Source organism: Macaca fascicularis, chromosome 9 (genome assembly GCF_037993035.2).
Source record: "Macaca fascicularis isolate 582-1 chromosome 9, T2T-MFA8v1.1".
Classification (NCBI taxonomy): domain Eukaryota; kingdom Metazoa; phylum Chordata; class Mammalia; order Primates; family Cercopithecidae; genus Macaca; species Macaca fascicularis.
In genome coordinates this window covers 133,998,930-134,012,781 of record NC_088383.1, presented here as the reverse complement: position 1 = coordinate 134,012,781, position 13,852 = coordinate 133,998,930, and the positions used below count along the sequence as shown (strand labels likewise).

At 48.7% G+C, this 13,852-nt stretch overlaps 1 protein-coding gene across 28 annotated transcripts in view; it reads left to right on the top strand.

Annotated features, from left to right (window-relative positions):
- CTBP2 (C-terminal binding protein 2) overlaps positions 1–13,852 on the top strand; it is a 173,224-nt gene that overhangs the window by 119,352 nt on the left and 40,020 nt on the right. For 20 of the 28 annotated variants that reach the window (XM_005566698.5, XM_065521591.1, XM_074003048.1 and 17 more), the window contains one exon: positions 2,785–2,943. The exons of the other annotated variants lie outside the window; for them this stretch is intronic. In XM_005566698.5, coding sequence (XP_005566755.1) covers positions 2,886–2,943 — 58 coding nt within the window. In that variant the 5' untranslated portion in view covers positions 2,785–2,885. The remainder of the gene's footprint in view (positions 1–2,784; positions 2,944–13,852) is intronic. 28 annotated transcript variants of the gene reach the window in all.

Here is a 13,852-nt window from a genome sequence, read left to right as displayed (position 1 = left end):
CCCCACCCCCCCAAAAAGCCAGACATGGGAGTCAGCCTCTTTTTTTTTTTAATAGTAGAATGTTGGCGTTTGTGGAAGCTGATGGCTGATCTTTCCTTTGATTGCATGATTGAAATTCTACTTATCAATTTTTCAGGAAGCCATCTAATTATACAAATTAAAATTCAAAGGAAAGCAAAAAGAATGATTACGCCTCACTTGGGGATTGGGGGAGGAGGGTGTGAAACCCGCCTTGCCTCAGACTATAATGCTGTCATTTTTCATCTCCGAGGTCTTCACAAAAATTAACTAATTAATTCTTTTCCCCCCTTGGATGATGCAGCTGATGTGGAATTCTGTTTTTACAATAGAGTTGAGGGGGAGCCAGACTGCAGTTTGGCCATCAGAGCTTGGGCCTGAGCAAATGACAATTGCTGGCCTGAGCCTCCGTGGTCAACCTCACCTGGAGTCACTTGTGGGTGGGGGACATGGACAGAAGCCCAGATTGATAGGTTTGGCCCCTCGCCCCACCTCCAGTAACTCTCAAGTTGGCTACAGTTAGGGACTCTTTTTTTGTGTGGTTGCCTTTCAGAAAGGCCAGCACTGGCCAGGTGCAGTGGCTTACGCCTGTAATCCCAGCACTTTGGGAGGCTGAGGGGGTGGATCACTTGAGTTCAGAAGTTCGAGACCAGCCCAGGCAACATGGTGAAACCCCATCTCTTCAAAAAATACAAAAATTAGCCAGGCATGTTGGCACAGGCCTGTAGTACCAGGTATTAAGGAGGCTGAGGTGGGAGGATTGCTTGAGCCTGGGAGGTTGAGGCTGCAGTGAGCCATGAGCTTGTCCCTGCATTCCAGCCTGAGTGAAGAGCAGACCCTGTCTCACCAAAAATAAAAAAGCCAACACTAGCAAAACTAGTTTTTAAAATATATCCATATGGATCTGCTCAAAGGTAACCCCACACATTCTAGGACAACCTTCATCTCCTGACGGATCAGATATGGTCATTCCCCGTTTTGGGGGAACTTCCCAATCGTTGAAGGGGTTTGGTATCTCAGGGATGTTACATTAATTATTTATATGATTGGAAATTGTGCTTTTTCCTAGCTCTTTTATTGAAAATCACGTAATTATCGCCATAAATCTTTCGGATGCCTTTTTAGCCTCGTTGCTGGGAAATTAGCCATTCACTTACAGAAACCTGGTAGACCTGAGTCTGACCTTTTGATAAAGTAACTCTTAATGTTTTGCATAACTGATGGCCGTACATCATCATCCTCATTTCTACCCCTTGGGCCTCACTTTTGTCTTCCATCTCTCCTCTTTCTTTCCACTGAGAACCCCTTTTTCTGTGTGTGTGTGTGTATGTGGTTGTGGTGATGTTCTTAAAATAAGACTGATTTAATTGTGTTCCTTGGGGGAAAAAAAAAAACACAGAAGACAATAGAGTGGGCCTTAAATGTTGTGCTTCCCAACTGAGATTCTTCAAGCCTTTTTTTTTATTTTCCCAAGACAGAGTCTTGCTCTGTCACCAGGTTGGAGTACAGTGGTATGACCTCAGCTCACCGCAGCCTCCACCTTCCAGATTCAAATGATTCTTTTGCCTCAGCCTCCCGAGTAGCTGGGATTACAGGTGCCTGCCACCATACCCAGCTAATTTTTGTATTTTTAGTAGAGACAGGATTTTACCATGTTGGCCAGGCTGGTCTCGAACTCCTGACCTCAGATAATCCGCCTGCCTCGGCCTCCCAGACTGCTGGGCTTATAGGCATGAGCCACTGCGCCTGGCCAAGATTCACCAAGCCTTCTTTAATCAATGTAAAGAATGCAGTTCCAGAGCAGTGACTCAAAAGCTGGGATACTGGGGACAGCAGTTAATGATCTGGACCTCACCTGGCACATTGGTGATAGTCAGAGGCTTCCAAAGTGCTCAGATCCTGACCCTTCCAGAAGGAGGATGGGCAGCAGCTCCTCTTCCCCGGGCCTCAGTCAGGTCTCCCTCTAAGGAATCCCACATACCCCAAACTACGTGGGAAACCCTTACTTGCCTCCTCCATCTGCCTCACCTCTGTCTGAAACGTCATGGGGATGCTTACACTCTCTCCATAAGAAATACTTCAGCCCATATAGGTGGGACCCAGTGTCAAGGCCAGCAGCCTGGGACCCTGCCCTTGCTGGTGCTGACTGCAGTCCCCTCCAGCGGCAAGGAAGGTTCAGGAAGGTGGCACCGGACGAACGTTGGTTAGGAGCTGCTGGGGCTTCCCACCCGCGTTCTCACGTGATAGGGTCAGGATTTTGTGTTGTGCTGAGCTGTGGCTTTGACCCCTGTCCCCTGCGCTGCTGTTTTGGAAAGCGTTGTTGTAACTCAAAGGCCTTGGCAGAGCCCCTCAAGTTGCCGCAGTGGATGTCTGCATCTCAGTGCGAGTGCATCCGGGGCAGGTCCAACTGGCTGTCACTTGGTCTCTGCCACTGGAACACAATTTATTATACTTCAAATTGGTCAGTAAATTGGCATTTATAGCCTTAAAGTTAAAAGCAAGAGGTCTGTTGGAATTTGCTGCTTCCAGAAATAACTGACGATTGTCTCGTGTGCATTCACTTGCTTTCTATTATGAGATGATAAGCAGGAGGCGGCTGAGATGCACTTGGGACAACCACCATTCCCATGTTTTGAGAAGAGAGCAAGTCCCATGAGTCCGGACGGCAGGTTCCCTTATAGAAAGTAGCAGTTAAGTCCCCAATGAGCTGTTGTGCTGTGCCCGGAGGGTCTCCAGAGAGTAAGGATTCTTTTCTCCTTGTTTCAGGGTTCATAGTGGCGTCATGCACGCAGACTCCTGCGAGTTCCCTTAAGTTCTTAGAGGACTGCTTTGCCTTTTGATCTGAGAGTTGCAAAGTTCCATAAAGAATGGCCCTTGTGGATAAGCACAAAGTCAAGAGACAGCGATTGGACAGAATTTGTGAAGGTAAGAGCGTGTTTGGCGGTTTTACCAAACATACCTAGTCCCTCACTCAAATCTTGCTGGCTGCTCCCTTGAGTTGGCTGTGCCACCCCCGCAAGCCAGAGTCCCTCCTGCGATTCCAACACCGCACAGCATCGGCACCCTCTGCTGGGTGCCCTTGGCCATGGGCCTGGCCTTGGCTTAGGACAAGGCCTGGCTTCTGGGGCGGGGTTGGGGACTAGGAGGACAGTTTCAGGGCTGGTGGGCCCTGAGGTCCATGTCTTCCGTGTATTATGCATATGAAAGATGATGTTGATTAGGACCATCTTTTTTCACTTCCTGAAATCTCAGGACTTTACCTGTTTTGGATTAAGATATTTACGATGCTGAATTCCCTGATGTTATGAGATTCCTGAAGAGCCCAGCATTGCCCCTCGTGGTGTGTTCATGTCCCTGGTATCTTTGGAAATGTCTGGAAGTGTTCTATTCGTGAAAAGAAAAATAAACATAATTAAAATCTAATGGAAACCTGGGGACAAAACTCTGAAGCGTTGATTAAGCACTGTACTCTCCCAGATAGCGGGTGGTAAGGAACCACCGTGTGGATCTGGGTTTGGGGGTGAGTGCGCCTGCCAGACGGGGGGGTCGGTGCTACAGGGCTGCTCTTTGCTCAGGGTGATTGCTGGTACTGCCCTACAGGGTGGCTCTCGGAGGGAAGCGAAGGTGGCTCCGCAGCCCCTCTGCACCCCTTCACGCACACGCAGTAGCTGAGCACCAGTTTGCAGACAGGAATATGCAACCCACAGGCCTTCCCCTGCAGCTGCCCCATATGGAATTATCCGTCCTATAAGTAGATGTGGCTCAAGCCACACGGGGTGGGGACATCGTAGACATTCTGCTGAGTGACTCCACGGCCCCACAGAACTCTGCGCTGCAAGATCACAAAAGCACTGACATTCCGGTTGTTCAGTATAAGGAGTTTGACGTTAAAGGGGTTTTTTAAAGTAAACATTCGTGAACTATAAAAACCTACAGAGAGGTTGGTAGGATAGTACAGTGAACACCAATATGCCATTCAGTTTTCCAGATTTCTTGGAGGGGAGATAGAAATAGAGATATACATATAAATAGACACGTGTGTGAGTAGGTGATGGATTTTCTTCCAGAACCATCTGAAAAAATGCAGGGGCAGCCCTTTACTCTGGAGTACCTATGGCATGGCACCTTTTATCCAATTTCCTACACCCTCCCAATACTGGAAGGAACCCCAGGAATCTAACCTCAAAACAGTATTGTCTAATACAGGATGCATATCCGCATTTCCCCCACGTCTCTGCCTGTGCAATAGGTAAGGGTCATGCTTTGTGTTCAGTTGTTACATCTCTCTAGTCTCCTTAGTCTAAAATTATCCCCTGGGCTTTTTGACTTTCAGAGACACTGGACTTACTGAAGAGCCCAGGCCCCATTGATTTGTAGGCTATTCCACAGTATGGGTTCTCCCGATTGTATGGGGAGTTGTAAAATTTACTCTTGACTTCCAGTGTAAAGGTGCTCGATTGAGGTTACTGAGTACTTGCTTCTGGAACATGCTCATGATTCAGCTTTCCAGGGTTAGTAGCAGGAATGCCTCTGGAGCTGATTCCACCCGCTTCCCCCGGGATTCTCCGGGGGTGTTGCATCGGAAGCTAGAATGGGATTGAAAAGCCAGCCGCGTTTCCTCTGTGTTTCCATGGCTATATAAACCTGACTCGGGCAAAAGCATTGTCTGCTTGCAGACCCTCTGTCCCACCCCGACAGGTGCTGAAGGATGGTTCACCAACCTTCCCACCCTCTTCATGTGTAATAGGAAATTTTCAGCCAATTTTTTATAACAGAAGTTTGCGTTACCTTGCACATGTGTAGTGTTCCAGATACATTTGCAGTTATATTGTTTAAATTTCTCAGTGACCACTATCCACGCAGACAGGCCAAAATGCAGTTACTCCAATGTGGGTCGCCATCTATTTGTCAGCTCCCTGGGCATCTCATTAAGCACTCACAGTTGGTCCCGGGTGCTTTGTTGGTGCTCCTCCTGTGTATAAGCTGACTTAGTCCTTGTGGCAGCTGTTATGGGTCAGGACAGGTGCACCCATCTCACAGGTGCTGCCAGAGAGGTGCTGAGCAGTGGGCAGTTTGCACCCAGGAACCTGGGCAGTCTGTTTTTCTCTGTTTGGCCTTCTCTCATATCAGCTCCTTGGATTCAGCTCTTTCTTCCACCTGAAGGCCTTGAACATGTAACACACACACACACACACACACACACACACACACACACACTCCCTCTAGCTTTGAATTCTCACCATGTCTCTATTGTGTCAACTACTTGTAGAATGTTCTGTATTGATATGCAGAGAGCCTGTCAAACTGTTTTTTCTTCCCACTGCCTACACGCGAGGACACAGGGACTTCTGTGTCCCTTAGGTTTGTTTTCTTTCTGGAATCAGGCAGGCCTCTCCAGGATCCCACTGCAGGTACTCCGGTGGAATCTGAGCATCACCCCTGCACAGATACTTCTACAACCTTTCCCTGCTTTCTAAGGCCTGTCCAGCCCCTTCCTCCTTGAAACTTTCAAAGCAAGAAAAAGTGGCATGGAGTTTGATCACTCTGTATGCCCAGAATCGGCCGTGGGGATTCACCCCGCCGTGCTGTATCTCTACTCTGGGAGCAGGACGCAGAGAGTCTTTGGGACTCCAGCCAAATGAGCTGGAATAATGGCCTTTCTAGCCGACGTAAAAGCCAGATTTTAATTTTTTTAATGTAACTCTTTGAGTTTGATATTTATAATTTGTTTCTTTGGTTTTTTTTTTCTGATGCCTACTATCAAACAATCCTATAATACCATATAAGAATTATTACGAAGGAGCCCCCTTATAACACAGGCTGATCAGAACAAGATTGTGGTCTCCTCATTCTCAAGTATAATTGAGGTTTTCCTATCTGCTTAGTTTGCTGACCTCATTGACATTGTGAACTGCACCAGCTGGAGGGTTTTAGTACCTGCCTTATCGCATTATGCCAGAACTCGTTTGGTGTGCCCCAAACATTTGTTGGTTAGAGATGAGGGCTAGCTAACAATCACTCAGCATTGCAAAGGGAACCCAGAAGAACATCTTGCAGAGCCCTGGGTTTGTAGAACTTAATAAACCACAATGGCTGTTGTTGGTGGTAACTTTTTGTTAGAGTTTCTTCTTGTGGGTTATGACAGAATCAGTCCGTAAACGCTGCTCCCCTTTCCTATTGGTATTGCGATCACAACTTGAAAAAAGTACACGTTTCGTTTTACTGCCTTTTGTTCGAATGTGTTAGAGACTTGGAAAATGGTTCCGAGGACGATATCAGCTGAGTTGTGATGAGTCCCCTTGTAACATGACTCAGGGAGGCTGCTTCTCCGTTTCCTCGGCACAAATAAAAGGGGCCTCTTCTTAAATAAACAAACTCATGAAACATTCCTCACCTCTGGAATGTTCTCACGACCACAGAGAATAAAAGGAATGAGGGCGATGAGCTGGTTGGATGGATGTGAGGAAGGAGACAAGCTGGTTTCTATGAAACACACAGATAGTTAGAAATTCTGGGAATCTCGTTCTGCGTCATCTTTGTCATAGACGAAAACGAGAAGTCTTGAGAAGATGCTGCCAGGGATGAGGTGGAAGGAGCTGCCCCAGTGCTTTCTTCTGTGTCGTGGGCTCTTCTGCTCTTCCCAGTGGGTTGAGCTTGCCATTGTGGAAGCACATCTCAGTGGGATGTGCCCCCAAGCAAGGTCATTCGTATGTATAAGGAACAAAGACAGGTGCCTCCAGGTCGCCAAGGTTACCCGAGTGGTCTCGAAGTCCAGAGGGAGGCTCTCCTTCTTCCGGCAGACACTCATCAGAACCTCTCCTTGCCTGGCAGACACTCATCAGAACCTCCAGGCTGAGAGCGACTTTCTCTTCCCCCAGGAAAGAGCGAAATCCACAGAGTGTTGACAAATGGTTTTGTTTGGTATTTGAGATTTTATTTGTTTTTGTTCTGGGTAGCTGTTTTGTTTTCACCTCTTTGTCAAAATGCATTGTTAAATCAGGACTTGTTTTTGTTTTTTAAAGCACTTTGAGCACTTTGTAAAGAAACAAGAGTTGAAGCCTGCCTATAGGTAGTCCACCAACAGTTCTAATAAATAACTTTAAATAGCCCCAAAATGTGGATTTTAAAAATGGGATTCATAATGTTGCTATACATTATAATTATATGTTGGGATCAGGCAATTATACACATTTCCAGCAATTATGTGATTAGCTGTAATTGCATTAGCTATGTAAATATACAATAGTCAACTAGACATGCCTTAAAACTCCAAAGCACAAATGAACATACCCAAACAATCTTACGCAAAGGTAAAGGTTCAGGAAACAGTCAAGGCGAAGCTTTACAGGCAAAAGTGCACTTGCAAGGAGTAAAATTTCATGTTTTGCCTTATCTGTCCCTGGCTTTAAGAGAAACTCAGAGGCCGGGCGTAGTGGTTCAAGCCTGTAATCCCAGCACTTTGGGAGGCCGAGACAGGCGGATCACGAGGTCAGGAGATCAAGACCATCCTGGCTAACACGGTGAAACCCCGTCTCTACTAAAAAATACAAAAAATTAGCTGGGAGTGGTGGCAGGCTCCTGTAGTACCAGCTACTCAGGAGGCTGAGGCAGGAGAATGGTGCAAACCTGGGAGGCGGAGCTTGCAGTGAGCCGAGGTCCGGTCACTGCACTCCAGCCTGGGTGACAGAGCGAGACTCCACCTCAAAAAAAAAAAAAAAAAAAGAGAAACTCAAAGTGAGGACCCCTCCCTAGGGAACCCCTCACCCGACCTGTTCCTCCACCAACTCTGGGGTTGGGGTTCATAGACTGCCCTCCCTTTCTACAACTGTGAATCAGGTTCAGTGTTTTATTTCTCTGTTGTTACTCTTTTCTCAAGCACAAACATAAGCTTCTCTTTGCACTGGTCAGTTCGGTGATGGGCGGATGCCTTCATACTCACCACTTTTTTCTAATAGCAACATATTAAGGCTGCTTTGCTTTTACTTCGGGGGCCAGGGATGTGTAGTGCGATTAGAGTCAGTGGCTGGGATTTGGGGGTTCATCACCATCTTCTAGCTTGGTTCTGTGGCTGCGGTTTTCAGCTCCTGCCCCCACCACAGTGAATCGCACGGTCTCCCACCCTCTGGTTGGTGGTGCCCTGTCTCCGTCGATGATTGAGTCTAAACCTCCCACAGTGCAGCCCCGGAGCTCCTGGGCCCGGCTGCCCGGGGCTTTATTCTCAGTGCCTGCCCTCTCGGTCCCCACACCTTTGGGGAAAGAGCGTCTCTGGTTTCAGGCCGAGTCAGTGCCTTGTGGGGAGCAGTGCCTGGTTGAGGGGGGGCCGGCAGGGGCGGGCAGGGAAGGAGCGCCTCAGGGGGAACAGTACATGCCCGTATTTGGAGGAGGCCCCGGGGTAGCCAGACAGCAGCAGACGGCAGCGTGCACGGGTGCAGAGAACCTTCTGCGCTCTTCACACAACTCAACCTAATTGACAGGTATTTGGGGTGACTGTGAACCAGAACCCCAACATACATTTTGCTGCCAGCTTCTTGCCCTCTCTCCTTTTCCAGAATGTACAGTGTTAAGCTGTGAAATGAGACTCCTCTCTGATTGGTTTCTACTGCTTGGCTCTCTTGCTACTAAAGCCCAGGCACCTTGGCTTGCGTGCTCGAGGGCGTTCCTCTGTCTCTGTCTGGTCTCCATCTACTGAGTGACCTCACGTGCCTTTCTCAGCCCTTCCACATCCAGCAGGAGCCAGGCTGAGCACCCCGGCTGGGCTGTGAAGACACCGAGAGGAAGGAGCGTTCTGGGTGTCGAGCACCTGGGCACAGTGGGATCCCACACTCCCTGTCCCTCCAGCCTGTTTCTCATCACCTGAGGGTTTTGTTTTCCGTGCTCCGGTTGAAGAGATGTCTGTGCCAGGAGGGTCCCTCCCTTCCCATTTGCAGCCTGGGGGATGGGTGACACGGAATTTTTCCGAGACTTGGGAGTGAGGCGGAGAGTCAGTTCTTTTGTGTCCGCAGAAAGGCTGACTGTCCCATCAAGGCCTGTGTGCTGAAACTGTCGCGTGCAGGCTCAGGTCCCTGTCAGGCGGCCATTCATATTTGGGCAGTGGATACTTTGCCTAGCTTAGTGTCCACCGTGCCCAGGCTTGCCAATGGGGCCGTTTGGGCTTTGATGTTGGCTCAGGCTCAGAGGGCTGAAGTGGTTGTGATCGGGGCGGGGGTGGGAGGGGGGCTTCTGGGGACTGTGTCCATGTCTCTGTCATTTTTCCCCATCACACCGTACACTCCCTTGAGGCCAGCCGTCCATCACCATCGAGTCATAGTCGACAGTTTGATTTACAGCCCGAGTGTCAAACGAAATGAAAAGCACGTGATGAATGGAGGGAGCACGTGCCATGGAGGGAGGGGTGCGCTCCGCTCGCAGGTCGGGGGCTCAGCGGCCATGCTGTGGTCTGTCTCTGCAGGCACATGCATTCTCTGGATTATTTTTGGAGTGCTTTTCTCATCTTGATGAGTGGCAGATTTTTTGGACTAAGGACAAAGTGACAGAATTGGACTGAGAAAGCTTCATGGGGGAGGGCTGGCTGAGCCAGCCCTGATTAGGAGCATTGCTAACAAAACCAGACGAAGGAGGAAGTCCTGGGACCTTCTGATCCCAGGACAGCCAAGGAGACCTCAAAAACAGTGGAGTGTGATGGGGCGGGGCACCGTGGAGGTGAGGTGGAGACTTTGGGAATCTGCAGGAAAAGCTGCTAAAGAGTGGAAGGGGGTGGTGTTCATTGAGCACCTACTGTGTGGAGCATCTCGTGCCAGGTGCTGTCCAGAGCTGAGCGAAGAAGCCTCTTGAGGTCAAGTGTGTTCCATTGCTAGAAATGGGAAACCTGACATGGTCCAAGGTGAGGCCTGTCCTGCATCCCAGCTGGGGTCCCAGGGCACACTTTGGCACCACCAATACTTTCAAAATGGGCCATGCAAGAGAACGGGCTTGCTTTTTTTATTTTGAAACCCCATAATGAGTGGTAATCAAACCTAATTTTCACAATGCAGTTCTCAGGACGCTTTACAATATAGGCAAGAAATTGAGTCAGAAGCAATGTGCAGGCCTTTGTTTTCACTTACCATGGCTAAATATTGAGAGACACGAGGGCTGGGGCCTCTTAGGATGCAGCTAATCTGGAAAGGGCTGGGTTGGTTCAGACACTCCACGTCACTCTCCTGACTTCCTTTGGTGCGTTGCGCGGGTGCCCAAGCCTCTGCGCTCCAGGCCCAGAAATTGGTGAAGGCACTCAGTGTGCAAGCAAGGGCGCAGTGCCACTCGGCCCCTTTGATAACTGAAACGATGTCTGGGCAGTTTTGCTAATTGTTGCTGTGTGCTTGTGTGATTTAGATGAAGGCTGCTTTAAAACCCAGCCAACTTTGTGTTTGCTGTGTAACCAGTGCGTTCGGTGTAGTCTCCTACCCTTTGCATTAGATGAGCCAAGTTGGTTACTTTGGGCTGAGGACTTCGGAGGCAGGGGGGTTGATGAGAGGAAAGAAAATTTTGTTTTTTTGTTTTGTTTTGTTTTTGTTGTTGTTGTTGTTTTCGTTTTTGTTTTTTGAGATGGAGTCTCGCTCTGTTGCCCAGGCTGGAGTGCAGTGGTGCAACCTCAGCTCACTGCAACCTGAACCTCCCAGGTTCCAGCAATTCTCCTGCCTCAGCCTCCCAAGTAGCTGGGATTACAGGTGCGTGCCACCACGCCTGGCTAATTTTTGTATTTTTAGTAGAGATGGGGTTTTGCCATGTTGGCCAGGCTGGTCTCCAACTCCTGGCATCAGGTGATCTGCCCCCCCTCAGTCTTCCAAAGTGCTGGGATTACCACACAGGCGTGAGCCACTGCACCCGGCCCAAGAAAACTTTTTTAATGGCACAAATTCCACAACACTTACCTTGACAGAAACATACAAAAATCCACCACAGGCTGTCCACATTTAAAAGCAGGAAATGGGTATGCCATAGGCCAATTTTTCTGCCCTGTGTCTGCTAGAAAACTGTTACCCGCTAACTTCTGCAGCCTCCCTGGGGAGGTGCTGGCTGTGGGAGATGCAGAGGACACTGTGGTGGCTCCGTCCTGGGATGCAGCAGGCACCGAGGAGCCTCCTGAGATCTTATTTCTGCCGTCACCTGCAGAGCTGCCCTGGCCCTTCGTGTCGGTGGAGGTAGGACCAGGGAATGGAAGCCCAGGCAGGTGCTGGACACCCCCTGGGGAAGCTGTTCCCTAAGTTGGGGTCTGCTGCCTCCTGAGAATGAGCTATCCCCTCATAAGGCCTTGAGACAGACCTGGCAGCCCAGCGAGTGGGCAGGTGACAGCACAGCTACGAGGGACATGCCACTGAGCCAGAGACTCTCATGTCACTGCAGCCTTCAGCCTCACTGATCCCACCTGATCTTGTCTTTCTGTAAAAGTGAGAATTAGACCCCAGAGTCGTGTTTTCCCACTCATTTCAAGCAGTTTCCTGCATGATTATTCCAGTGGGAACATGAAATGCTTGTTGGCAGTTTGTCCAAAGGCTGCTGTTCCCAGCTTTTCTGGAACTTTCTGGATCCATCTCTGGAATTGTCTGGGTCTCTATAGGTCTCTGTTGTTGGTAACTGACACCTTGTGTTGCACATGGACTTCGGAATTGGCTTTGGGCGGACATGGCTGTCGGGTTATTCTACACAACCGGCTTTTTCTTGGGTTCATTTTGTCTGCAGGAGAGTTTGGGTTTATCTTTCTTAATTTTCAGGAGATGATTTTTCTGCTATACAATCATCTTATTTTTACTTGACGTAATTTCTATAGAGAGTGTTTTGGCAGAATTAAAAAATGAAGCCCATGAGATGTATTACTCTAATTGGTCCCATCTCACTTTTAGTCAACATGAGAATTTTTCAGAAAAGCAGTCCTTTTTAAAAGACTGTAGTGTGGGGTGTGTGTGTGTGTGTGTGTGTGTGTTGTTTGTGTAACCAGAGTGTTTGGAAAAGTGTGAGTCCAGTTACAGGTGTTCTTACCTGGCACGGGAAAACATCTGTCATAATATTTGTCAAATCTCAGAGCCTTGGCTGTGTGAGTTTGGGTGGTTTCCAAGCAGAACAGGTTGGAAGCTGATAGAAATGGAAGCTGGGCCTCCTGGTCCAATGGGAGGCTGACGCCGCCCCAAAGCACATCTGCCCACATCTGCCCCTGCTCCTGCCATCACGCTTGAACACCAGCTCAGGAACCTCCCTAAGAATCATTACTGGTTTCTTAGGAGTTACCAGGTAAACATTCTTCTGTAGAGCCCTGTTTCCGTTTGAGAACTTGCTGAGCTGAAAACCATATAGTAAATAAGCGGGTGAGTCAGCAGAGCTACCTTACCCTGCTTCAAAAAGACAGCATGGGTGATTTTCCTGGAATGCTCCGAGTTCATCCACCCATCTTTGAAGGGTGTGCCTGCACCCTGAGTGGGGTTACATAGTACTAACACCACGTAATGTCACGTTGTTCATTACAACAAGGAGAGGAAATTAGCAAAGTGGCTTAATCCTGAAGTGTTGGCCGGGCACAGTGGCTCACGCCTGTAATCCCAGCACTTTGGGAGGCCAGGGCGCGTGGATCACCTGAGGTCAGTTCAAGACCAGCCTGGCCAACATGGTGAAGTAGATGGAGACATGGTAGTCTCTACTAAAAATATAAAAATTAGCCAGGCATGGTGACACACACCTGTAATCCCAGTTACTTGTGAGGCTGAGGCAGGAGAATTGCTTGAACCCTGTAATCCCAGTTACTTGTGAGGCTGAGGCAGGAGAATTGCTTGAACCCAGTAGGTGGAGATTCCAGTGAACAGAGACTGTGCCATTGCACTCCAGCCTGGGAAACAAGAGCAAAACTCTGTCTCAAAAAAAAAAAAAAAACATTAGGGCCAGATGCGGTGGCTCATGCCTGTAATCCCAGCACTTTGGGAGGCCAAGGCGGGCAGATCACGAGGTCAGAAGATCAAGACCATCCTGGCTAACACGGTGAAACCCCGTCTCTACTAAAAATACAAAAAAAAAATTAGCCAGGCGTGGTGGTGGGTGCCTGTAGTCCTAGCTACTCAGGAGGCTGAGGCAGGAGAATGGCATGAATCCAGGAGGCGGAGCTTGCAGTGAGCCGAGATCACACCACTGCACTCCAGCCTGGGCAACAGAGCGAGACTCCGTCTCAAGAAAAAAAAATACTAGTATTTCTCTTTAGAAGATTCTAAGTAGGGTGCCAGATTGAGAGAGATGTGAGTGAGGAACAGCACTCTTGGGTTTAAAGCTTGCAGGTATGCATATTGTCTCATTTTAAAATGCTTTCAGTGTGTATAGCCTTTGTAGCTTCCTAATCACCGGCTTTTATTTTTGCTGTGAATTCTTTGTCATGGGAATCCTGCAGGGCAGGAAGCTACCATGTTAGTCTGGGATGTTGCTTCTCTGGGACTGTTCTATATGTTTAAGGAAATGTCTTAATACTTTGGGGCGCTCCTTTATCTAAATAACTGCTCTTCTTTGCATTATTGCGCCGAAGTCCTTTGTGGACTCTGAAAGCTTAATCCATGTGAATACGGAAAATCATCTGCAGGATCTAAGCCTGCTGGAATTAGGCTTTTCTTTCTGACGTACCTAAAAGAAGATGAGATATTCAGATGCAGCCGCTTCCCAGTTTTGCTTTGCAGTGTAAGGTTTAGTCGCCCATCCTCCTGTTCCTGTGACCTCTGTTGCAGTCACTTTAAATTCCAGATTACACACGCCCTTCCCTGGCACACACACCCTTCCCCCAGCCCCCCGCCCCACCACCGCAGGAGTATGAGCGGATCTGTGTTTCGCA